At 54.5% G+C, this 23,057-nt stretch overlaps 1 protein-coding gene across 1 annotated transcript; it reads right to left on the reverse strand.

Annotated features, from left to right (window-relative positions):
- Positions 1-212: 212 nt before the first annotated feature.
- On the reverse strand, positions 213-18,812 carry brk1 (BRICK1 subunit of SCAR/WAVE actin nucleating complex). The gene is made up of 3 exons (XM_080186240.1): positions 18,649-18,812; positions 3,225-3,307; positions 213-467 (listed from the first exon to the last, which is right to left on the reverse strand). Exons 1-3 carry the CDS (start codon positions 18,764-18,766, stop codon positions 441-443), a joined length of 228 nt encoding a protein of 75 aa, XP_080042366.1. The 5' UTR covers positions 18,767-18,812; the 3' UTR covers positions 213-440.
- Positions 18,813-23,057: the final 4,245 nt, after the last annotated feature.

Genomic DNA, 23,057 nt, shown 5'->3' on the forward strand with positions numbered 1-23,057 from the left:
TAGCAGATAGCTAGCAGGATGAACATTACAAATTGTTAAGACATTATTCGAAGAATAAAATGGAAAGACAAGACTGTACTTATGTTACACTTACAGTTCTAGAAACCTCGGTGGGTTGGGGGGGGTGAGAAAAAGAAAAACACCACTATAAATACAGTTGGCACAATATCACCCCCCCCAACCCAACCCCATGCTCCCTCCCCAACCCTCCCACCCATTCATTGTTTAAGTCAACGCTCCCTCCTTACGAATATGGGGGCTAACCCAAGGTGGTAACGAATTTGCAGTCCACATTATTTCAAACTCTTTCGTAAAAAGCTTCTAATGATTAGAATTAAGGTAGAAAGGGACAAAAGTTTGATGGCCAGATTTGGTGATGGTATCGATTCATCACTGACATGATTACGTTGAGTCCGCGCAGTCCTCCAGATGCACTTGTCTTAAGTCAGGGTCTCCCCCTTGGTTACCTGCAGAACAAAACCCAAGAATGAGTGTGTGCCATTAGCACCGGGCCCTCGTCGCAAACAGGATCACTCGATTCCTACAGGGGACGTTCCCCACCCCAAAGAATGGCCACGAGGGTAAAGCGTGTAAAAACCTAAAACTAGGAGCGAGGGTACAGCAAACGTAAAAAAAAGTCACAACCGAAAAAGTCAATAGTCTTGTTCTGTCCTTCATTAAAAAAAAAACTCATCTTACTTCCCCTACAGAACAGCATTCCTACTTCTGGGCTCACATTATTGTAACACCCACATGGTCCGATTCTGTTCCAGCAACTAATACAGCTTGGTCCCATTCCCCAGCTAGTTAAGGAGCAGTTGGACACACCATCAGACAATAAGACATAGGAGCTGAATTAGGCCACTCGGCCCACCGAGCCTGCCATTCAATCGTGGCTGATATTTTTCTCATCCCCGTTCTCCTGATCCCCTTATTAATCAAGAATCTATCTATCTCTGTCCTAAAGACACTCAATGACCCGGCCTCCACAGCCTTCTGCAGCAAAGAGTTCCACAGATTCACCGCGCTCTGGCTGATCTCCGTTTTAAAGGATTGTCCCTTTAGCCTAAGGTTGTGCCCTCTGGTTCTAGTTTTTCCTACTAGTGGAAACATCCTCTCCATGCCCATTCTATCCAGGCCTCGCAGCATCCTGTAAGTTTCAATAAGATCACCCCCTCATCCTTCTAAAGTCCGCATACTGACACAGAGTCCTCAACTGTTCCTCATACAACAGGCTGTTCATTCCAGGGAACATTCTTGTGAACCTCTTCTGGACCCCTTCCAAGGCCAGCACAACCTTCCTTAGATATGGAGCATAAAACCGCTCACAATACAACAAATGGGGTCTTACCAGAAACTTATACTGCCTCAGAAGAGCATCCCTGCTCTTGTATTCTAGCCCTTTTGACATGAAGGCTAGGATTTGCCTTCCTAACTGTCAACTGAACCTGCACGTTAACCTTGAGAATCTTGAACAAGAACTCCCTTTACGTTTCTGATTTCCTAAACATTTTCCTATTTAGGAAATAGTCTATGCCTCCATTCCTCCTTCCAAAGTGCATAACCTCTCACTTTTCCAAACTGTAGTCCAACTGCCACTTCTTTGCCCACCCTCCTGACCTGCCCAAATCCTTCTGCAGCCCCCCGCTGCCTCAACACTGCCTCAGCCTTTACACACCTTTGTACACAATACAATGTTTACCATAGGTGCCTTTCCTGTGTTTCTACATTCATAGAGTCCTACGTGCAGGAGGCGGCTATTCCACCCATCATGTCTGCACCGACCACAATCCCACCCATGCCCGATGCCCATAACCCCATGTATTTACCCTAGCTATTCCCCTTACACTAAGGGGCAATTTACCTTGGCCAATCCATCTAACCTGCACATCTTTGGAGTGGGTGAGGAAACTGGAGCACCCAGAAGAAACCCGCGCAGGCAGGGAGAGAACATGCAGACTCCACACAGTCACCCAAGCTGGGAATTGAACCCAGGTCCCTGGTGCTATGAAGCAGCAGTGCTAAGAACTGTGCCACCCATGTATCAGTTTTAGTCTTGACAAGCTTCAGAAACATCTCTTGAATCCTCTGGATGCAAGGGTCTCGTCCCAGAGCCTTTGAGCTCCTCCTTGGCATCCCCACCTCAAGAGTCAATGGGTGCATGGCAATGGGTGCCTGGAGTGATCTCTCCACAGTGCGTGCCTGAACTGGATTATATATATGGGGATTCTGTGTTGCCCAAGTGTCAAAGCCCCCTCGGCCTTGCTGGTGGAGTCCAAAGGAATACCAAGCACAACATTTGGCACCAGTTTGACTGAAGGAGCTGCCAGGACATGCTCCATTGCAGGGCACACACACAAACCGAGGGACAACTTTATTGTGGCCAATCTCTGGACTCCAGAGGGTGGAATCAAAACACACCACTGGCGCTACAGACGCTGTATTTTACCTGAAACCCATTTGACACTGACACGGAAAGGTTCCATTTCTCACCAAGTCCAAATTTGAAGGAAGATCAGGTTGAAAGAGTCACAAAGGACAAACACAGTAGATACACAGGGGCTGTTATCAGTGGCTGGAGAATTGGGAATTGATGGGGCTTGAGTTGGGGGGGGGGGGGGGGGGGGGGGTCCCCCCACCCCCAAGCGTTGTGAATCTTTGGAATTCTCCCGTCCAGTAGGGCTTCAGATGTCAATGAATATATTCAAGGCTAAGATTTTGGACTCTGGAATTTGGGCACCAGGTGGGAAAGTGAAGTGTGAAGATCCGCCGTGATCTTACTGTACAGTGCAGTAGGTGAGCTTATTCCCATTTCTTAGGTTTAAGAGTGTTGCCAAAAAAAAGAAAAAGAATTATTATATGGGATTATACCAAATCACGAACTCCATGGCCAAAACCATTCCAGAGCAGGCAACGTTCCTCCGACAGAAATCTCCGTTGGCCTCCAGCGGGATTCCACAATGTCGCCCGAGCGAGGCTGTAAAATCCCACCCCTTATTCTGAAGTCCTGAACATGCCACAACGTAACGTCCACCACATCAGCCGAACACATTCACAAACGCCCTTGGTTTATCAGAACAGGTTTCACACAGCCACAGATACCCAACTGATTGGTGCAATAGAGGGAGAAACAACTGCTGGAAGTTCTAATTTACCAAAGAATTAAACATTTTCTCTCAATATAATTTTTCAATCCACAATAAATTCAACCCGGTCCCTCTTACCCTTGCTTCGATGTATTCGATCCTTCGTTCTAGCGCTGTCAGCTTCTCATTCAGTGTCGCTAGCCGGGAGCGGCACGACATGTCTACAGAAGAAAGAAAAGGCCATGCTTTCAGAGAACAGCACATTCATGTCAATATCAACCCCAATTTGTCTATCCATTGTGCCAAACACAAGCAATAACACAACAAACCTGTGCAATTCTTTAAAGCAAATGGCCAAGAGATTTCAGCATGGGGGGGAAAAGAATGATAAAACTATCTTACGGCGACTTTCAAAGCTTCAGGATTATTCAAAGAATTTTACAGTAAATCAAATTCTTTTGAAGTATAGTCGCTGCAGTAATAAAAGAAACCCGCAAACCAATTTGCATTCAGCAAGCTCCCAAAAACAGTGAGGGAGATAACCCGAGGACCACAGCATCCCCACGGTGCAGGAAGAGGCCATTCAGCCCATCGTGCCTGCAATGAATCTCCGAAAGAGCATCCCACCCAGGCCCTTCCCTCTCTATCCTATCCCTATAAACCCACACACTTACTCATGATCAATCCAACCCATGCATCGTAGGACTGTGGGAGGAAACTGGAGCGCCCGGAGGAAACCCACGCAGGCACAGGGAGAACATGCAGACTCCGCACAGACAGTGACCCGAGCCGGGAATCGAACCCAGGTCCCTGGCGCTTTGCGGAAAGTCACCCAAGACTGAAATTGAACCGGGTTTCCCTGGCACCATCAGGCAACACTGCACTAACCGCTGTGTCACTGTAACCATAAAGATATTGGTTGATAATTAATCATTTGACTGGGGCACCAGTAAGATCTACCCTGTTCTATGAAATAGAGCCTCGGGAACTTTAATATCCACCTGCCAGCAACGTTCTCTCCAATTTCTCTTTATTTAAAGTGCATGGGTGATTTGTTTAAACGGGTGGCCCATTTCACTTTTTTTTGTGTGCGCACGTTTGAGTTGCTTTGTGGCCTCACTACTTTGAGAGAATATTGCCCGAAAGACGATAGCAAACAAAGAGTGAATCCAGCAAGTTTGCGATGTGCTGCCATTCTAACTGCGAGACCAGCACGGGCTCTGGAGCAGCGTGAAAACAGCTGGAGTCTGACAACACCTTCAGCTGGTGTTGTGAGACTTCTTACCCCAGTCCATCACCAGCATCTCCACCTCAAAACAGCTGGAGGCCAGTGACTTGTTTTAAATAGACTGCAACTCCGCTCCCGCGCTCGCTGCACACACTTACTGGTGCGCGCAGGATACTGAAAACCTTACACATCACTAGTCAGTAACGCTGTTAGAATTTCAGTTAAGTGCAGTGACACGTGGATAGAATTTGCATGCGATGCTCACCCGCACTGTGAAAGAATCAGCCCTGGCAGTGGCAGGGAAGTTAACCTGAGGTAATGAACTAGGAAATTGAAGCATAATGACAATGTGTAAGCACGCAGTTATGACTTTTCTTACTAAGCGTTGGTACCAAACGTGTATTTTGTAACCACGCTGGTGCCAAGTAAGAAGGGGAAACTGTAATCGCAGATAACAGAAATCGGGCGGCACAGTGGTTAGCACTGCTGCCTCACAATGCCAGGGACCCAGGTTCGAATCCCAGCCCCGGTCACTGCCTGTGCAGAGTCTGCACATTCTCCCCGTGTTTCCTCCCACAATCCAAAGACATGCTGGTTATGTGCACCAGCCATGCTAAATTCTCCCTCCGTGTACCCAAACAGGCGCCAGAGCGTAGCGACTAGAAGATTTTCAGAGTAACTGCATTGCAGCGTTAATGCAAGCCTATTTGTGACTAATTAATAAATAATAAATCTCATTCAGGAACAGAGGGGGAACATCCCTTGGATGAGCCAGGTGTATCTTTCACAGTCCAGTGGCTGGTTGCAGAGTGAGATATACCTACGTTGGGCTGAAGGACCAGTTTCCACGCTGTAAACCTCTACGACTCAACCAGTTATCCTCTTCCCACTATTACACTTACACCCTATTAGATGTATTGGCAACCATCTTATATTTACGGCTGAGAGTTTTGGCGTGGGAATTAACCAAGGATATGTGAATTCAGTGGGTTGAGGCACGCTAAATAAAGGAAAACTGAATCTTGCTCTCACTGCGGCCAAGATGTTGTGGTCATAAGAAGAAATTAGATATAGCTCTTGGGGTTAAAGGGGTCAAGGGATATGGAGGGAAAGGGTGGCAGGGAATCAGGATATTGAATTCGATGATCAGCCATGGTCATAATGAATGGGGGAGCAGGCTCGAAGGGCCAAATGGCCTACTCCTGATTTTACTTTCTACGTTTCTATAATTCAGAACACTCAAAAATCGAACGTGGCCACTTTTCCCCAAATGGGTACAAACAATAAACTGCAAATTACACAGAAAAGGAAACGAAACTTTATAAATAAACCTATTAAATTGAAGCACAATGTTGTTCATCGTGACAGCAATGCACTCAAGTCCCTCTGATGCTCCCCCAGCATTCCCCGGACACAGTGTGGCCCCTTCTCCTGGGGACACCCAGTCAGCCATGAGAGGGGGGGTGGGGGGGGGGGTTGCGGTGGTTCGGCAGTTGGACTAAAGGAAACCCACCCCCACCCTACTCGGCTACCTGGAGGCTTCAGCCAGAGCGACACAGCCCAGGGCGGAGTTTTACAGCCCCGTCACACACCAGGACGTAAAATGTGCCGAACCGTTCAAAACTCCATCGAGCGCGGCGGGAATGGAAAATCGGCTGGCAGGAGGAGCTGTGAAACTCGCCCCGCAGGGTGGGTGGGAGGGGACACAGGCGCGCGCACGCAGGTTACTGGTCTCCACTTCCTACGCAAAAAAACTGAAAGATGGAGGAAAAAAAATAAATGTTTACATTTCATTCGAAAGTCAGGAACATTAAACATTGAAATCTTCTTCAATTTCCCCCACCATCGCCCAACTCAACAGTATTGATTTGAATGTCCTATACTAATCTTTTAACGATACACTTTTCTCAAAAGTCTGAGATTCCTTTAACCAGCAGCTGAGGTAGGAACAGTTTCAAAACCAAATGCTGCCAATACACAGTCGGCCAGTCTGCAGCTGTACTGAGCGATATCCCTCTGAACATATTAAGCCTCAAGGGACTACAACACCAGAGAGAAAAAATCCCTACAGTGCAGGAGGAGGCCATTTGGCCCATCAAATCTGCACCGACTACAATCCCATCCATTTACCCTGTTAATCCCCCTGACACTAAGGGACAATTAAGCGTGGCCAATCCACCTAACATGAACATTTGAAATAATAAAAATATTTCTCATGGGGGTTCCTTAGACTAGGGGATAGAACGTGATGAACGTTAATGTTTTCTCTCTAGATTCTCTGCCCGTTGAAGTGGTGGAGGCTGCCTCGCTAAATATTTTTAAGACGCGGGTTGATGGGTTTTTGATGAGCGAGGGGATTAAGGGTTATGGGGAGAGGGCGGGAAAGTGGAACTGAGCCACGACAGATCAGCCATGATCTTATTGAATGGCGGGGCAGGCTCGAAGGGCTAGATGGCCTACTCCTGCTCCTATTTCTTATGTTCTTATGTTCTCTAGAAAACAACCAGTCAATCAGCACTGCATCTCCAGGAACTTTATATCTGGTTGTTAACGTTGGTATTTTTTTCATATTTTAACTATGATGTAATAAGTCACAATGTGCAATCAGGCACATGAATCTCTTCACTTTGTGTAATCCTCTGTCCTTTCATTTCGCTTCTGAATCTGCAGTGTGTGACAGTGTTAGCTAAAGCCACTGAACAGAAACTTATTCTCATTCAAACCCTTAATCTTGTCCCCCCCCATTGAGTCTCTCCAACCTTCCCCAATCCCCTACACCGACAAAATCTCTGCCCCCTCCCAATCACGGGTTCTGCCTTTCACTGTCGGTGGCTGTCTTCAGCTGCCGCGTCCCCAAGCTCAGGAATTCCATCCCTAAGTCTCTCCCACCCCCCCTGAAAACCCTCTCTCTTTGACTGAGCTCTGCTTGTCCAAGTATCATGGCGCAGTCAGGTGGTCAGCACTGCTGCCTCACAGCACCGGGGACCTGGGTTCGATTCCAGCCTTGGGTCACTGTCTGTGTGGAGTTTGCACATTCGCCCCATGTCCGCCTGGGTTTCCTCCGGTTTCCTTCCAAGGTTCAAAGGCATGTGGGTTAGGTTGATTGGTTATGCGAAATTGATCCTAGTATCAGAGGATTAGCAGGGTAAATGTGTGGGGTTTCGTGGATAGGACTTGGGGAGATTGAGGTCAGTGCAGACTCGATGGGCTGAATGGCCTCCTTCTGCATTGTAGTGCTTCTATGATCGCGCTCAGTGACAAATAGTGTTTGATAATCTTCTGTGAAACGCTTACTACGTTAAAGGTGCTATATAAATGCAAGTTGGTGTTTTAGGGGCTTACTTACATCCAGCGCAGATTCAGATTCCTCGATCCCTGATGTTACCAAGCCACGTGATCATAGAACAAAGATCATATAATTGCTACAGCATAGAAGGAGGCTGTTCGGCCCATCAAGTCTGTACCAACCACAATCCCACCCAGGCCCTATCCCCATAACCCCACACGTTTACCCTGATAACCGCCCCCGCCGACACTAGGATCAATTTAGCACGGCCAATCCCTCATGCACATCTCTGGGAGGAAACCAGAGCACCCAGAGGAAACCCGCGCAGACATGGGGAGAATGTGCAAAGTCCACACAGACAGTGGCTCGAGGCCAGAATTAGAACCCGCGTTCCTGGCACTGAGGGGCAGCAGTGCTAACCACCGTGCCACCCGACAGTCTTTAACTTTGTTAAATAATTTTATGCTAACCCATGTGGAGAAATGGGAAAATTACATTAAAATTAAACTGATGAAACAGATGTTCTTGCGAAGGTTTTGCTGATTTCGAAGGCTGAGCCATCCTGTTTGTAGGGATGGGATGGGATGAAAACATTAACACTTAGCTGAAAAAGGCAGCAAAATGGTGCGGCTGTAAAAATAACAGGAAATATGCCCTGTTTGCAAGTTTGAAACGCAGCACCGCCTGTTATTTGCATCTGCTTTCTGGCGTTAGTTCTTTAATCCAACCATGAGGAACTGACCCGTAACGTTTTATGAGATAAAGTAAAACCAATCGCTTGACCAGAATTATTCCACACAGCAAGCAGCAATTTATTTACCCAGACAAAAACAGAAAACGCTGGAAAATCTCAGCAGGCCTGACAGCATGGAGCGGAGAGAGAATAGCGCCAATGTTTCAAGTCTGGATGACCCTTCGTCAGAGCTGAACACAAAGAAAGCAGTAGAAGATGTACACTGTAAGGGTAAGTGGGTGGGGGAAAAAGTATAATTAACTCAGGTCCTGGAATCATACAGTGCAGAAGAGGCCCTTCAGCCCATCGAGGCCAGACCGACACATTAGAAACACCTGAACTCCCACCTAATTCCATCTGCCAGCACTGAGCCCCTAGCCCTGAAAGTGATGATGTGCTATGGGAAAGATTAAAGACAAGCATTGGCCCTTACAGTCAAAAGGCAGGGAACAAAGAAATAGCAAAAAAATTGATCAAATCTGTGGTTCCGTCTTCACAAAAGAGGGCACAAATAATCTCCTAGAAATATTAGAGAATCATGGTTATAATAAGAATTGAAGGAAATCGGTATGAGTAAGAAAATGGGGAGATTAATGAGGTTAAAGGCAGACAATCACTTAAGCCTGAGAATCTACATCCCAGAAAATTAAAAGGAAGTGGCTCTGGAAATATCCAATGTATTGGTGATCATCTTCCAAAATTCTAGTGACTCTGGAGCCATTCCAACAGGTTAGTCAGTGGCTATTGCAAACCCACTGCTTAAAAATGGAGAACAAAAAGGGAGAACTACAGCCCAATTAGCCGAACACACGATGCTAGAGTCAGTTACAAAAAGACGTAATAACGAAAACATTTGGAAAGTATTAAATGGATTGGGCCGAGTGAGCATGGGTTTATGAATGGCAAATCGTGCTTAACGAGCTGACCGGAGTTTTTCTGAGTATGTAACTGGTAGAATAGATAAGGGAGAACCAGGGGATGTGATGTATTTGGATTTTCAAAAGGCTTTTGATAAAGTTCCTCATAAGAGGTTCGTAAGCAAAATTAAAACACATGGGATTGGTATGGATCGAGAACTGGTTAACAGACAGAAGAGAGAGAGAGGGGGAATAAATGGGTCTTTTCCTGAATGGCAGACACTAATGAGGTCCCACAGGGATCAGTTCTTGGACTGTAGCTGTTGACGATATAACAGCTTGAGTCAACCAAGTAAACTAAATCAACTTAATGGGATGTTGTATATTTTGGTGTGAAAAACAGAAAGGAAGGGGATTATTTAACTGGCAACATATTGGGAAGTATGGATGTACAAAGGGTCACCTTGTCAATGAAAGAGAGGCAAGTATAGCAAACAATAAGGAAGGCAAATGGTATGTTGGCTTTTATTGCAAGGAGGTTTGAGTTCAGAAGTAGGGGTGTCTTATTGCAGTTACACAGGGCCTTGGTGTGACCACATCTGGAGCGTCATGCGCAGTTTTATCTCTGACCTAAGAAAGGTTATAGCTGCCATTGAGGGAGTGCAATGGAATTTCACTAGGTTGAGAGTGAGGTTGGCAGGACTGCCCTACAAGGAGAGATTGATTCGGCTGGGCGTGTATTCACTGGAATTTGCAAGGATGAGAGGAGATCTTTCATTCATTCGTGGGACATGGGCATCGCTGGCTGGCCAGCATTTATTGCCCGTTCTTTGTTGCCCTTGGAGGGCAATTGAGAGTCAGCCACATTGCTGTGGCTCTGGAGCCAATCAACAATAGTCTCATAATCATCAGTAGATTCTTAATTCCAGATGTTATTGAACTCAAATTCCACCATCTGCCGTGGCAGGATTCGAATCCAGGTCCCCCGGACATTAGCTGAGTTTCTGGGTTAGATTACAAATATAAAATTCCAACAGCACTGGACAGACCAGATGCAAGGAGGGCGATTTCCCTGGATGGGGATTCTTAGAACCAGGGGACACAGTCTTAGGATACAGGGTAGACTATTTCAGACTGAGATGAGGAAAAGTTCCTTCACTCGGAGGGTGGTGAACCTGTGGAATTCTCTTACACAGAATGCTGTGGATGCCAAGTCACTGAATGTATTCAAGAAAGAGAGATAGATTTAAAAGATTCTAATGGCATTGAGGTGTATGGGGAGAAAGTAGGAAGATGACATTGAGATAGGGAATCAGCCATGATCAAACTGAATGGCGGAGCCAAGCGTTAGCCAACTCCTGCTCCTAGTTTCCAAGCTTCTACTTTCCGTCCCTTAAAAGAGCATATCATGAACGAGAAAGAATCTGACAATGCTTCTTCGGAGCTTTATCTCTGGATGAAAACACACACACACACACACACACACACACACACACACACACACACACACAAACAGTCTGTTCCACTGGTTTGAAAATCATTCAAGGTCCATAGGCAGCGTTAAGGTGAGCTGTCTTCCTGCTGCCTCGGAAAATCAGCCAACGCAATCAAGCACGCACCCAGGACATAATCTCTTCCACAAAACCATAGGAGCAGAATTAGGCCACTTGGTCCATTGAGTCCGCTCTGCCATTCAATTATGGCTGATATTTTTCTCATCCCCATTCTCCTGCCTTTTCCCTATAACCACCTTCTTCCATCGGGAAAAAGGTACAAAAGTCTGAGGTCATGTACCAACCGACTCAAGAACAGCTTCTTCCGTACTGCCGTCAGACTTTTGAATGGATCTACCTCGCACTAAGTTGCTCTTTTTCTACACCTTAGCTTTGACTGTAAAACTACAATCTGCACTCTCTCCTTTCCTTCTCTATGTACAGTATGCTCTGTCTCAATAACACGCAAGAAGCAACACTTTTCACTGTATTCTAATACATGTGACAATAATAAATCAAATCAAATGATCTTCACCTGATGGCTGGCTGATATTATGTGATTTTTTTCTTAAGTTTACTTATTAGTGTCACAACTAGGCTTACATTAACACTGCAATTAAGTTACTGTGAAAGTCACCTAGGCATCACACTCCGGTACCTGTTCGGATACACTGAGGGAGAATTTAGCATGGCCAATACACCTAACCAGCAAGTCTTTCAGACTGTGGAAGGAAACCCATGCAGACACAGGGAGAACGTGCAAACTCTGCACAGTGACCCAAGCTGGGAATCGAACCTGGGTCCCTGGCACTGTGAGGTAGCAGTGCTAACCACTGTGCCACCCACTTTTGCTTTAACAACCCTGTCTGCAGGCCAGTTGTGTTATGTCATGCTGCCATGGGCAGATTGTTGCCAAAACTCACTGGCTAGACTCACACAGGAAAAACTGGGTGAGGTTTCAGAGGGCAAATGATATCCAAGGGAGTACAGCAATGCAGGAAGTCAAGACATTGGAACAACCCTCCATCTGCACCCCAACCTATCCCCAATCACATAATAACTCAAGACCCACAAAAGGGAATGAAAATACAATTGCACTAATGGGTACGAGATCGGTGCTGGCTGGGTTATGGGTCGGTACTCTCTTGGGGTGGAATGGGTGATGACTGGATTGGGGTGCGATGTACGCTGAGTCAGGGTAGGGTGGGATGGGTGCTAGGTGGGGGCAGGATTGTTGGGTTGAGGTGCTGTGTCGCAGTGGGACAAGAGCTGTGTTGGGGTGGGCACTGTGCTGGATTTTGGTGGGGTGGCAATGGGGGGAGGGTGCTGGGTGGGCTGGATGCGAGTGTGGTGGGTGCTGTGTCAGGGGGGTGGGAATAGGTGGGGATAGGTTGAATGGGGGTGCAGTGTTGGGTGAGGCGGGATCAATGGGGTGCTGCGTGTGGGGGTACGTGCTGTGTTGGGTGGGGTGGAGTGGGTGCTATGTTGGGGGCGGGGTGGGGTGGGCAGGGAGGAGTGGGTGCTATGTTGGGGGCGGGGCGGGGCAGAGGGGGCAGGGCAGGGCGCTGTGTTGGGTGTGGTGTGGGGAGCGAGTGGATGTGTGTTGAGTGGGCGGGAATAGTTTGACTGGGGGCGCTTTGTGAAGAAGGTAGATGCTGCATTGGGTGAATGTGGAATGGGTGCAGGCGGGGGGTGGGATGGGGATAGGTTCTGTGGGGGTGCTGTGTGGGTGAGTAGGTCATGTGTTGGGTAGGGTGAAGGGTGAGTTCTGTGTTGGGTGCTGGTAGGGGGTGAGGTGCTGGATGGGGGTGGAGTGTGATGGTAGGTCCCGGGAGGGCTGTGTTGGGTGAGTGGGGCGGTGCTGTGCTGTGCTGGGTGGGTGGGTGGGTGGGTGGGTGGGCGGTGTTGTGCTGGGCGGGCGGTGTTGTGCTGGGTGGGTGGGTGGGTGGGCGGGCGGGCGGTGTTGTGCTGGGTGGGTGGGTGGGTGGGCGGGCGGGCGGTGTTGTGCTGGGCGGGCGGTGTTGTGCTGGGTGGGTGGGTGGGTGGGCGGGCGGTGTTGTGCTGGGTGGGTGGGCGGGCGGTGTTGTGCTGGGTGGGTGGGTGGGCGGGCGGTGTTGTGCTGGGTGGGTGGGTGGGCGGTGTTGTGGTGGGTGGGTGGGTGGGTGGGCGGGCGGGCGGTGTTGTGGTGGGTGGGTGGGCGGGCGGGCGGTGTTGTGGTGGGTGGGTGGGCGGGCGGGCGGGCGGTGTTGTGGTGGGTGGGTGGGCGGGCGGTGTTGTGGTGGGTGGGTGGGCGGGCGGGCGGGCGGGCGGTGTTGTGGTGGGTGGGTGGGTGGGCGGGCGGGCGGTGTTGTGGTGGGTGGGTGGGTGGGCGGTGTTGTGGTGGGTGGGCAGGCGGGCGGTGTTGTGGTGGGCGGGCGGGCGGGCGGTGTTGTGGTGGGTGGGCAGGCGGTGTTGTGGTGGGTGGGCAGGCGGGCGGTGTTGTGGTGGGTGGGTGGGCAGGCGGGCGGTGTTGTGGTGGGCGGGCGGGCGGGCGGTGTTGTGGTGGGTGGGCGGGCGGGCGGTGTTGTGGTGGGTGGGCGGGCGGGCGGTGTTGTGGTGGGTGGGCGGGCGGGCGGTGTTGTGGTGGGTGGGCGGGCGGGCGGTGTTGTGGTGGGTGGGTGGGCGGGCGGGCGGTGTTGTGGTGGGTGGGTGGGCGGGCAGGCGGTGTTGTGGTGGGTGGGTGGGTGGGCGGGCAGGCGGTGTTGTGGTGGGTGGGTGGGTGGGCGGGCAGGCGGTGTTGTGGTGGGTGGGCGGGTGGGCGGGCAGGCGGTGTTGTGGTGGGCGGGCGGGTGGGCGGGCGGGCGGTGTTGTGGTGGGCGGGCGGGTGGGCGGGCGGGCGGTGTTGTGGTGGGTGGGCGGGTGGGCGGGCGGTGTTGTGGTGGGTGGGCGGGTGGGCGGGCGGGCGGTGTTGTGGTGGGTGGGTGGGTGGGCGGGCGGGCGGTGTTGTGGTGGGTGGGTGGGTGGGCGGGCGGGCGGTGTTGTGGTGGGTGGGTGGGCGGGCGGGCGGTGTTGTGGTGGGTGGGTGGGTGGGCGGGCGGTGTTGTGGGGGGTGGGTGGGTGGGTGGGCGGGCGGTGTTGTGGTGGGTGGGTGGGCGGGCGGGCGGTGTTGTGGTGGGTGGGTGGGTGGGCGGGCGGGCGGTGTTGTGGTGGGTGGGTGGGTGGGCGGGCGGGCGGTGTTGGGGTGGGTGGGCGGGCGGGCGGTGTTGGGGTGGGTGGGTGGGTGGGCGGTGTTGTGGTGGGTGGGTGGGTGGGCGGGCGGGCGGTGTTGTGGTGGGTGGGTGGGTGGGCAGGCGGGCGGTGTTGTGGTGGGTGGGTGGGTGGGCGGGCGGGCGGTGTTGGTGGTGGGGTGGGCGGGCGGTGTTGTGGTGGGTGGGTGGGTGGGCGGGCGGTGTTGTGGTGGGTGGGCGGGCGGGCGGTGTTGTGGTGGGCGGGCGGGCGGTGTTGTGGTGGGTGGGTGGGTGGGTGGGCGGGCGGTGTTGTGGTGGGTGGGTGGGTGGGTGGGCGGGCGGGCGGTGTTGTGGTGGGTGGGTGGGTGGGCGGGCGGGCGGTGTTGTGGTGGGTGGGTGGGTGGGCGGGCGGGCGGTGTTGTGGTGGGTGGGTGGGTGGGCGGGCGGGCGGTGTTGTGGTGGGTGGGTGGGCGGGCGGGCGGGCGGTGTTGTGGTGGGTGGGTGGGCGGGCGGGCGGTGTTGTGGTGGGTGGGTGGGCGGGCGGTGTTGTGGTGGGTGGGTGGGTGGGCGGGCGGGCGGTGTTGTGGTGGGTGGGTGGGTGGGCGGGCGGGCGGTGTTGTGGTGGGTGGGCGGGCGGTGTTGTGGTGGGCGGGCGGTGTTGTGGTGGGTGGGCGGGCGGGCGGTGTTGTGGTGGGTGGGCGGGCGGGCGGTGTTGTGGTGGGTGGGCGGGCGGGCGGTGTTGTGGTGGGTGGGCAGGCGGTGTTGTGGTGGGTGGGCAGGCGGGCGGTGTTGTGGTGGGTGGGTGGGCAGGCGGGCGGTGTTGTGGTGGGTGGGTGGGCGGGCGGGCGGTGTTGTGGTGGGTGGGTGGGCGGGCGGGCAGGCGGTGTTGTGGTGGGTGGGTGGGTGGGCGGGCAGGCGGTGTTGTGGTGGGTGGGCGGGCAGGCGGTGTTGTGGTGGGTGGGTGGGTGGGCGGGCAGGCGGTGTTGTGGTGGGTGGGCGGGCAGGCGGTGTTGTGGTGGGTGGGTGGGTGGGCGGGCAGGCGGTGTTGTGGTGGGTGGGTGGGTGGGCGGGCAGGCGGTGTTGTGGTGGGTGGGTGGGTGGGCGGGCAGGCGGTGTTGTGGTGGGTGTGCGGGCAGGCGGTGTTGTGGTGGGTGGGTGGGTGGGCGGGCGGTGTTGTGGTGGGTGGGTGGGTGGGTGGGCGGTGTGGTGGGTGGGTGGGCGGGCGGTGTTGTGGTGGGTGGGTGGTGTGGTGGGTGGGTGGGTGGGCGGGCGGTGTTGTGGTGGGTGGGTGGGCGGGCGGTGTTGTGGTGGGTGGGTGGGCGGGCGGGCGGTGTTGTGGTGGGTGGGTGGGCGGGCGGTGTTGTGGTGGGTGGGCGGGCGGGCGGTGTTGTGGTGGGTGGGCGGGCGGGCGGTGTTGTGGTGGGTGGGCGGGCGGGCGGGCGGTGTTGTGGTGGGCGGGCGGGCGGTGTTGTGGTGGGTGGGCGGGCGGGCGGTGTTGTGGTGGGTGGGCGGGCGGGCGGGCGGTGTTGTGGTGGGTGGGCGGGCGGGCGGGCGGTGTTGTGGTGGGTGGGCGGGCGGGCGGTGTTGGGGTGGGTGGGCGGGCGGTGTTGGGGTGGGTGGGCGGGCGGTGTTGGGGTGGGTGGGTGGGTGGGCGGGCGGTGTTGGGGTGGGTGGGTGGGTGGGCGGGCGGTGTTGTGGTGGGTGGGTGGGCGGGCGGTGTTGTGGTGGGTGGGTGGGTGGGTGGGTGGGCGGGCGGGCGGTGTTGGGGTGGGTGGGTGGGCGGGCGGTGTTGGGGTGGGTGTTGGGGTGGGTGGGTGGGTGGGCGGGCGGTGTTGGGGGGGGTGGGTGGGTGGGCGGGCGGTGTTGGGGGGGGTGGGTGGGTGGGCGGGCGGTGTTGGGGGGGGTGGGTGGGTGGGCGGGCGGTGTTGGGGGGGGTGGGTGGGTGGGCGGGCGGTGTTGGGGGGGGTGGGTGGGTGGGCGGGCGGTGTTGGGGGGGGTGGGTGGGTGGGCGGGCGGTGTTGGGGGGGGTGGGTGGGTGGGCGGGCGGTGTTGGGGTGGGTGGGTGGGCGGGCGGTGTTGGGGTGGGTGGGTGGGCGGGCGGTGTTGGGGTGGGTGGGTGGGCGGGCGGTGTTGGGGTGGGTGGGTGGGCGGGCGGTGTTGGGGTGGGTGGGTGGGCGGGCGGTGTTGGGGTGGGTGGGTGGGCGGGCGGTGTTGGGGTGGGTGGGTGGGCGGGCGGTGTTGGGGTGGGTGGGTGGGCGGGCGGTGTTGGGGTGGGTGGGTGGGCGGGCGGTGTTGGGGTGGGTGGGTGGGCGGGCGGTGTTGGGGTGGGTGGGTGGGCGGGCGGTGTTGGGGTGGGTGGGTGGGCGGGCGGTGTTGGGGTGGGTGGGTGGGCGGGCGGTGTTGGGGTGGGTGGGCGGGCGGGCGGTGTTGGGGTGGGTGGGCGGGCGGGCGGTGTTGGGGTGGGTGGGCGGGCGGGCGGTGTTGGGGTGGGTGGGCGGGCGGGCGGTGTTGGGGTGGGTGGGCGGGCGGGCGGTGTTGGGGTGGGTGGGCGGGCGGGCGGTGTTGGGGTGGGTGGGCGGGCGGGCGGTGTTGGGGTGGGTGGGCGGGCGGGCGGTGTTGGGGTGGGTGGGCGGGCGGGCGGTGTTGGGGTGGGTGGGCGGGCGGGCGGTGTTGGGGTGGGTGGGCGGGCGGGCGGTGTTGGGGTGGGTGGGCGGGCGGGCGGTGTTGGGGTGGGTGGGCGGGCGGGCGGTGTTGGGGTGGGTGGGCGGGCGGTGTTGGGGTGGGTGGGTGGGCGGGCGGTGTTGGGGTGGGTGGGTGGGCGGGCGGTGTTGGGGTGGGTGGGTGGGCGGGCGGTGTTGGGGTGGGTGGGTGGGCGGGCGGTGTTGGGGTGGGTGGGTGGGTGGGCGGGCGGTGTTGGGGTGGGTGGGTGGGCGGGCGGTGTTGGGGTGGGTGGGTGGGCGGGCGGTGTTGGGGTGGGTGGGTGGGCGGGCGGTGTTGGGGTGGGTGGGTGGGCGGGCGGTGTTGGGGTGGGTGGGTGGGCGGGCGGTGTTGGGGTGGGTGGGTGGGCGGGCGGTGTTGGGGTGGGTGGGTGGGCGGGCGGTGTTGGGGTGGGTGGGTGGGCGGGCGGTGTTGTGGTGGGTGGGTGGGCAGGGGGTGGGTGGGTGGGCAGGGGGTGGGTGGGTGGGTGGGTGGGTGGGTGGGCGGGCGGGCGGTGGGTGGGTGGGTGGGTGGGCGGGCGGGCGGTGGGTGGGTGGGTGGGTGGGCGGGCGGTGTTGTGGTGGGTGGGTGGGCGGGCGGTGTTGTGGTGGGTGGGTGGGCGGGCGGGCGGTGTTGTGGTGGGTGGGCGGGCGGGCGGTTTTGTGGTGGGCGGGTGGGTGGGCGGGCGGTGTTGTGGTGGGTGGGTGGGCGGGCGGGCGGTGTTGTGGTGGGTGGGTGGGCGGGCGGGCGGGCGGTGTTGTGGTGGGTGGGTGGGTGGGCGGGCGGTGTTGTGGTGGGTGGGTGGGTGGGCGGGCGATGTTGTGGTGGGTGGGTGGGTGGGTGGGCGGGCGATGTTGTGGTTGGTGGGTGGGTGGGTGGGTGGGCGGGCGGGCGATGTTGTGGTGGGTGGGTGGGTGGGTGGGCGGGCGGGCGATGTTGTGGTGGGTGGGTGGGTGGGCGGGCGGTGTTGTGGTGGGTGGGCGGGCGGGCGGGCGGTGTTGTGGTGGGTGGGTGGGTGGGCGGGCGGGCGGTGTTGTGGTGGGTGGGTGGGCGGGCGGGCGGTGTTGTGGTGGGTGGGCGGGCGGGCGGTGTTGTGGTGGGTGGGCGGGCGGGCGGTGTTGTGGTGGGTGGGTGGGCGGGCGGGCGGTGTTGTGGTGGGTGGGCGGGCGGGCGGTGCTGTGGCGGGCGGGCGGGCGGTGTTGTGGTGGGTGGGCGGGCGGGCGGTGTTGTGGTGGGTGGGTGGGCGGGCGGTGTTGTGGTGGGTGGGTGGGCGGGCGGGCGGTGTTGTGGTGGGTGGGTGGGCGGGCGGTGTTGTGGTGGGTGGGTGGGCGGGCGGTGTTGTGGTGGGTGGGTGGGCGGGCGGGCGGTGTTGTGGTGGGTGGGTGGGTGGGCGGGCGGGCGGTGTTGTGGTGGGTGGGCGGGCGGGCGGTGTTGTGGTGGGTGGGCGGGCGGTGTTGTGGTGGGTGGGTGGGCGGGCGGGCAGGCGGTGTTGTGGTGGGTGGGCGGGCGGGCGGTGTTGTGGTGGGCGGGCAGGCGGTGTTGTGGTGGGTGGGTGGGCGGGCGGGCAGGCGGTGTTGTGGTGGGTGGGTGGGCGGGCGGGCGGGCAGGCGGTGTTGTGGTGGGTGGGTGGGTGGGCGGGCAGGCGGTGTTGTGGTGGGTGGGTGGGCGGGTGGTGTTGTGGTGGGTGGGCGGGCGGTGTTGTGCTGGGTGGGCGGGCGGGCAGTGTTGTGCTGGGTGGGCGGGCGGTGTTGTGCTGGGTGGGCAAGTGGGTGGGTGGGCGGGCGGTGTTGTGCTGGGTGGGCAAGGGGCAGGGGTGGACTGTGCTGGGTGGGTGGGTGGGGCAGGGGTGGACTGTGCTGGGTGGGTGGGTGGGGCAGGGGTGGACTGTGCTGGGTGGGTGGGTGGGGCAGGGGTGGACTGTGCTGGCTGTGTGTGCGGGGGGGTGGGGGGGAGGTGGTGTGCGGTGGGGGGGAGGTGGGCGGGGGGGTGGGGGGGAGGTGGGCGGTGCTGGGTGGGTGGGTGGACCGTGCTGGGTGTGTCTGACTCTCCGGCCGCTCCTTACCGAATGAATTGAGGAAATCCGCGATCTTCTTGATGCTGCTGGTGATCACCTCGATGTACTCGCGGTTGGCCCAGTCCTGGTGGATCTCCCGCTGTACCGGATCCCCCTGCCCCGCCATCGCCTCTCCGTCCCCGGGATCAACCCCGATCTGTCACTCCGGCCCTGATTGGACTTGGCCAGCAGCGCCCGGCCACCCGATTGGCCGCGCCTTCACCCGGAAACGCGGGCTGAGCGGCGCTGATTGGCTGGGAGCGAAGCGGAACTGATACAGCTGATGAAAGGAGGATTTCTATTGGTCAACTTGGAAAGAGGGCGCGGCCTTGACGGTGAATCTGATTGGCTCATCCATTGACAAGTGGTAATATATGGATTCCCATTGGTTACAGTAATGCTGCAGCGATTGGTTAACTTTGATGTTAAACTAAGGGTAGCACAGTGGGTTAGCACTGCTGCTTCACAGCTCCAGGGATCTGGGTTCGATTCTGAGCTGGGGTCACTGTCTGTGTGGAGTTTGCACATTCTCCTCGTGTCTGCGTGGGTTTCCTCCCACAGTCCAAAGACGTGCAAGTTAGGTTGATTGGCCATGCTTAAAATTGTCCCTTAGTGTCCTAAGACGTGTAGGGTAGAGGGATGAGTAGGTAAATATGTAGGGACAGGGGGCTAGAGCCTGGGTGGACTTGTGGTCAGTGCAGACTCAATGGGCTGAATGGCCTCTTCCTGCACTGTAGGATTCTATGAGTACAACAAAGTGAATAAATATCCGAGATATAAGTTTAACCATAGAACACTACAGCACAGAAACAGGCCTTTTGGCCCTTCTTGGCTGTGCCAAACCATTTTTCTGCCTAGTCCCACTGACCTGCACCTGGACCATATCCCTCCACATCCCTCTCATCCATGTACCTATCCAAGTTTTTCTTGAATGTTAAAAGTGAACCCGCATTCACCACTTCATCTGGCAGCTCATTCCACACTCCCACCACTCTCTGTGTGAAGAAGCCCCCTCCCTAATATTCCCTTTAAACTTTTCCTCCTTCACCCACGTCGTCTAGTTTTTTTCTCCCCTAGCCTCAGTGAAAAAAGCCTGCTTACATTCTCCGTCATAATTTTATACACCCCTATCAAATCTCCCCTCATTCTTCTGCACTCAAGGGAATAAAGTCCTAACCTACTCAACCTTTCTCTGTAACTCAGTTTCTCAAGTCCTGGCAACATCCTAGTAAACCTTCTCTGCACTCTTTCAACCTTATTAATATCTTTCCTGTAATTAAGTGGCCAGGTTTAAAGTTTATTTTATTGTTGTCACAAGTAGGCTTACATTAACACTGCAATGAAGTTACTGTGAAAATCCCCAAGTTGCCACACTCCGGCGCCTGTTCGGGCACACTGAGGGAGAATTTAGCATGGCCAGTGCACCTAACCAGCACGTCTTTCAGACTGTGGGAGGAACCTGGAGAACCCAGAGGAAACCCACGCAGACACGGAGAGAACGTGCAGACTCCACACAGACAGTGACCCAAGCCAGGAATTGAACCCAGGTCCCTGGCACTGTGAGACAGCAGAGCTAACCACTGTGCCATCCTTGTTTTCACTGGAGCAGAGAAGACAGAGGGCTGTGACAGTCTGGAATACCTAGAGGATGGTGGCGGCGGGTTGCCTCACATTCTTTTAAAAGTATCTAGATGAGCACTTGGTATGTCGTAACATTCAGGGATATGGGCCAAGTGCTGGTAAATGGAAATGAAGGTCAGATGTTTCTCATGGGTTGGTGCAGACTGGATGAGCCAAAGGGCCTCTTTTGAACTGTATGATTCTATCAGGCCATTCAATGCAACAATCCTGCACCGGGTGACTGTCTGTATTCTCTCCATGTCTGTGTGTGTTCCCTCGGGTGCTCTGGTTTCCTCCCACAGAGCAAAGATGTGCAGGTTAGGTGGATTGGCCATGCTAAATTGCCCCTTAGTTTCAGGAGAACTAGCTAGAGTAAATATGTGGGGTTACGGGGATAGGGCGTGGGTGGGATTGTAGATTTATGATTAAAGCAGAAGTTATTGGATTGCAAGCGGATGGGAGGTCATAAAGGATTGGTGGCAACTTAATTCATAAATATGTCAATAGAAAAAGCAGGAACGAGTCAGGCCACAGATCAGCCATGGTGTTATTAAATGGTGGAGCAGACTTAAGGGTTGAATGGCTTACACTTGTACCAGTGGTTAGCACTGCTGCCTCAAAGTGTCAGCAAACTGGGTTTGATTCCTAGCTTGGGTCACTCTGTGTGCGGAGTTTGCATGTTCACCCTTTGTCTGCATGGGATTCCTCTGGATGCTCCAGTTTTCTCCCAAAGATGTGCTGGTTAGATGCATTGACCATGCTAAATTCTCTCTCAGTGTACCCGAACAGAGTGTGGTGACTAGGGGATTTTCACAGTAACTTCATTGCAGTGTTAACGTAAGCCAACTTGTGACACCAGTACATAAACTTTGAATTATGTTCCTAGCTCCAGCCCTTCTGTTTGGAATGCTCAGTTTCCAACATGTAGTATTAACATTCCAGAACATTTAAACTCGCAACGTTTCATCCATTGTGATGTTGTGGTCAATTATTGTTACACGACCAAACATCCGACACACTTACATTACAGGTAACTAGGCAACCTAGTGACTCATCCAAACACACAAAATCACATCAAGTGTTGCAGAAGGTGGGATTTTATAATTATCCCTCACCTTCCGACATAATTTTTGCTCATCCTGACTCACGGATCACAAAAGGTGAGTGTTAATGTCCAAAGATGTTATCGTTCAACTGTTAAAAGTTAAACTGCTTCATTTGTTAGAGTTATATTTAAACTGTGTTATGAACAAAGATTGTTTTAATAAAAGATTCCAAATTTGAGAGTAGAATTACTCCTGGAGTGAAGAATCATTTCCTTATATTTATGGGTCTAGTCATAATATACCTTGGGGTTTGGGTCCAGGACCCTAACAATTTGGATGTCAGAACCAAAGTAGGATATTTCTGGATTATATGAAGCTAAGCAGAAATGAGTGTTGTGGGAAAGATGAAAACTGGCTACAGGAGGATTTGGACAGACTTAGTAAGTGAGCAAGAACATGGCATGGGATGAGACCATAAGATATAGGCACAGAATTAGGCCATTTGGTCCATTGAGACTGCTTCACCATTCAATCATGGCTAATAATTTTCTCACCTCCATTCTCTCATTTCCCCCTTCCCATAACCTTGGGATCCCCTTACCAATAAAGAACCTATCTATCTCCGTCAACTCCAGGTGTGGTCTAACCAAGCTTCTATGTAATTAAAGGAAGATCTCGCTACCCCTGTACTCAAATCCTCTTGCCATAAAGCCTCACATTCCATTAGCCTTCCAATAGTTTGCTGCACCTGCATGTTAGCCTTCAGTGACTTGTGCACAAGGACACCCAGTCCCATTCTACATCTACACCTTTAGTTTCTTACCATTTAGGAAATATTTTGCACCACCTCTTCCTTTTACCAAAGTGGATTCTGGCACATTTTCCATCTGCCATGTTCTTGCCCACTTATTAAGTCTATCCAAATCCTCCTGTAAACAGCCACTTTTCATCTTCCTACAACACACATTCATACCTAGCTTCATATAATCTGCAAACTTGGAAATATTATATTGGTTCCAACATCCAAATTGTTAGGGTCCTGGACCCAAAATCCAAGGTATATTGTGACTGGACCCCATAAATATGATGTGGAGATGCCGGCGTTGGACTGGGGCGGATACAGTAAGTAGTGTCACAACACCAGGTTAAAGTCCAACAGGTTTATCTGGTATCACAAGTTTTTGGAGCACTGCTGCTTCATCAGGTGAGTGGAGGTTAGTTCACAAACATAGCACATATAGGCAAAGACACAATTGCAAGATAATTACAGATTGGAATGTGAAGAATGGCTGGAATGCGAGTCTTTACAGGTCATCAAGTCTTTACAGATACAAACAGTGTGTTCGTGATTCCAAATAGATGTGTTGGACTTTAACCTCGTGTTGGGAGACTTCTTACTATAAATATGAGGATTGGATTTTTCACTCCAGAAGTAATTCTACTGTCAAATTAGGAATATTTTATCAAAAAAAGTTTTGTTCACAACACAGTTCAAATATAATTCAAATAAATGAGCAGCTTAACTTTTAACAGTTGAACAATAGTTAAAAAGAAGGGAAACAACTCTAATTTCTAATTTATTCCTATTTTAGTCCCAAATAAGCAGCAGCCCTCTGGGACTCAATACCACTTTAAATACAGTTAGCAAACACAGGCATACATGCTATAAATTGTGTTAGCAGTCTTGAAGCTTTCAGAGAGGTTTTGATTTCATAGCAGCTTGTAGATGTCTGTCTTTAAATAACTCCAGCC

This window comes from Carcharhinus amblyrhynchos, chromosome 3 (genome assembly GCF_965287045.1).
Source record: "Carcharhinus amblyrhynchos chromosome 3, sCarAmb.v2.hapA, whole genome shotgun sequence".
In the NCBI taxonomy this organism is placed as follows: Eukaryota; Metazoa; Chordata; class Chondrichthyes; order Carcharhiniformes; family Carcharhinidae; genus Carcharhinus; species Carcharhinus amblyrhynchos.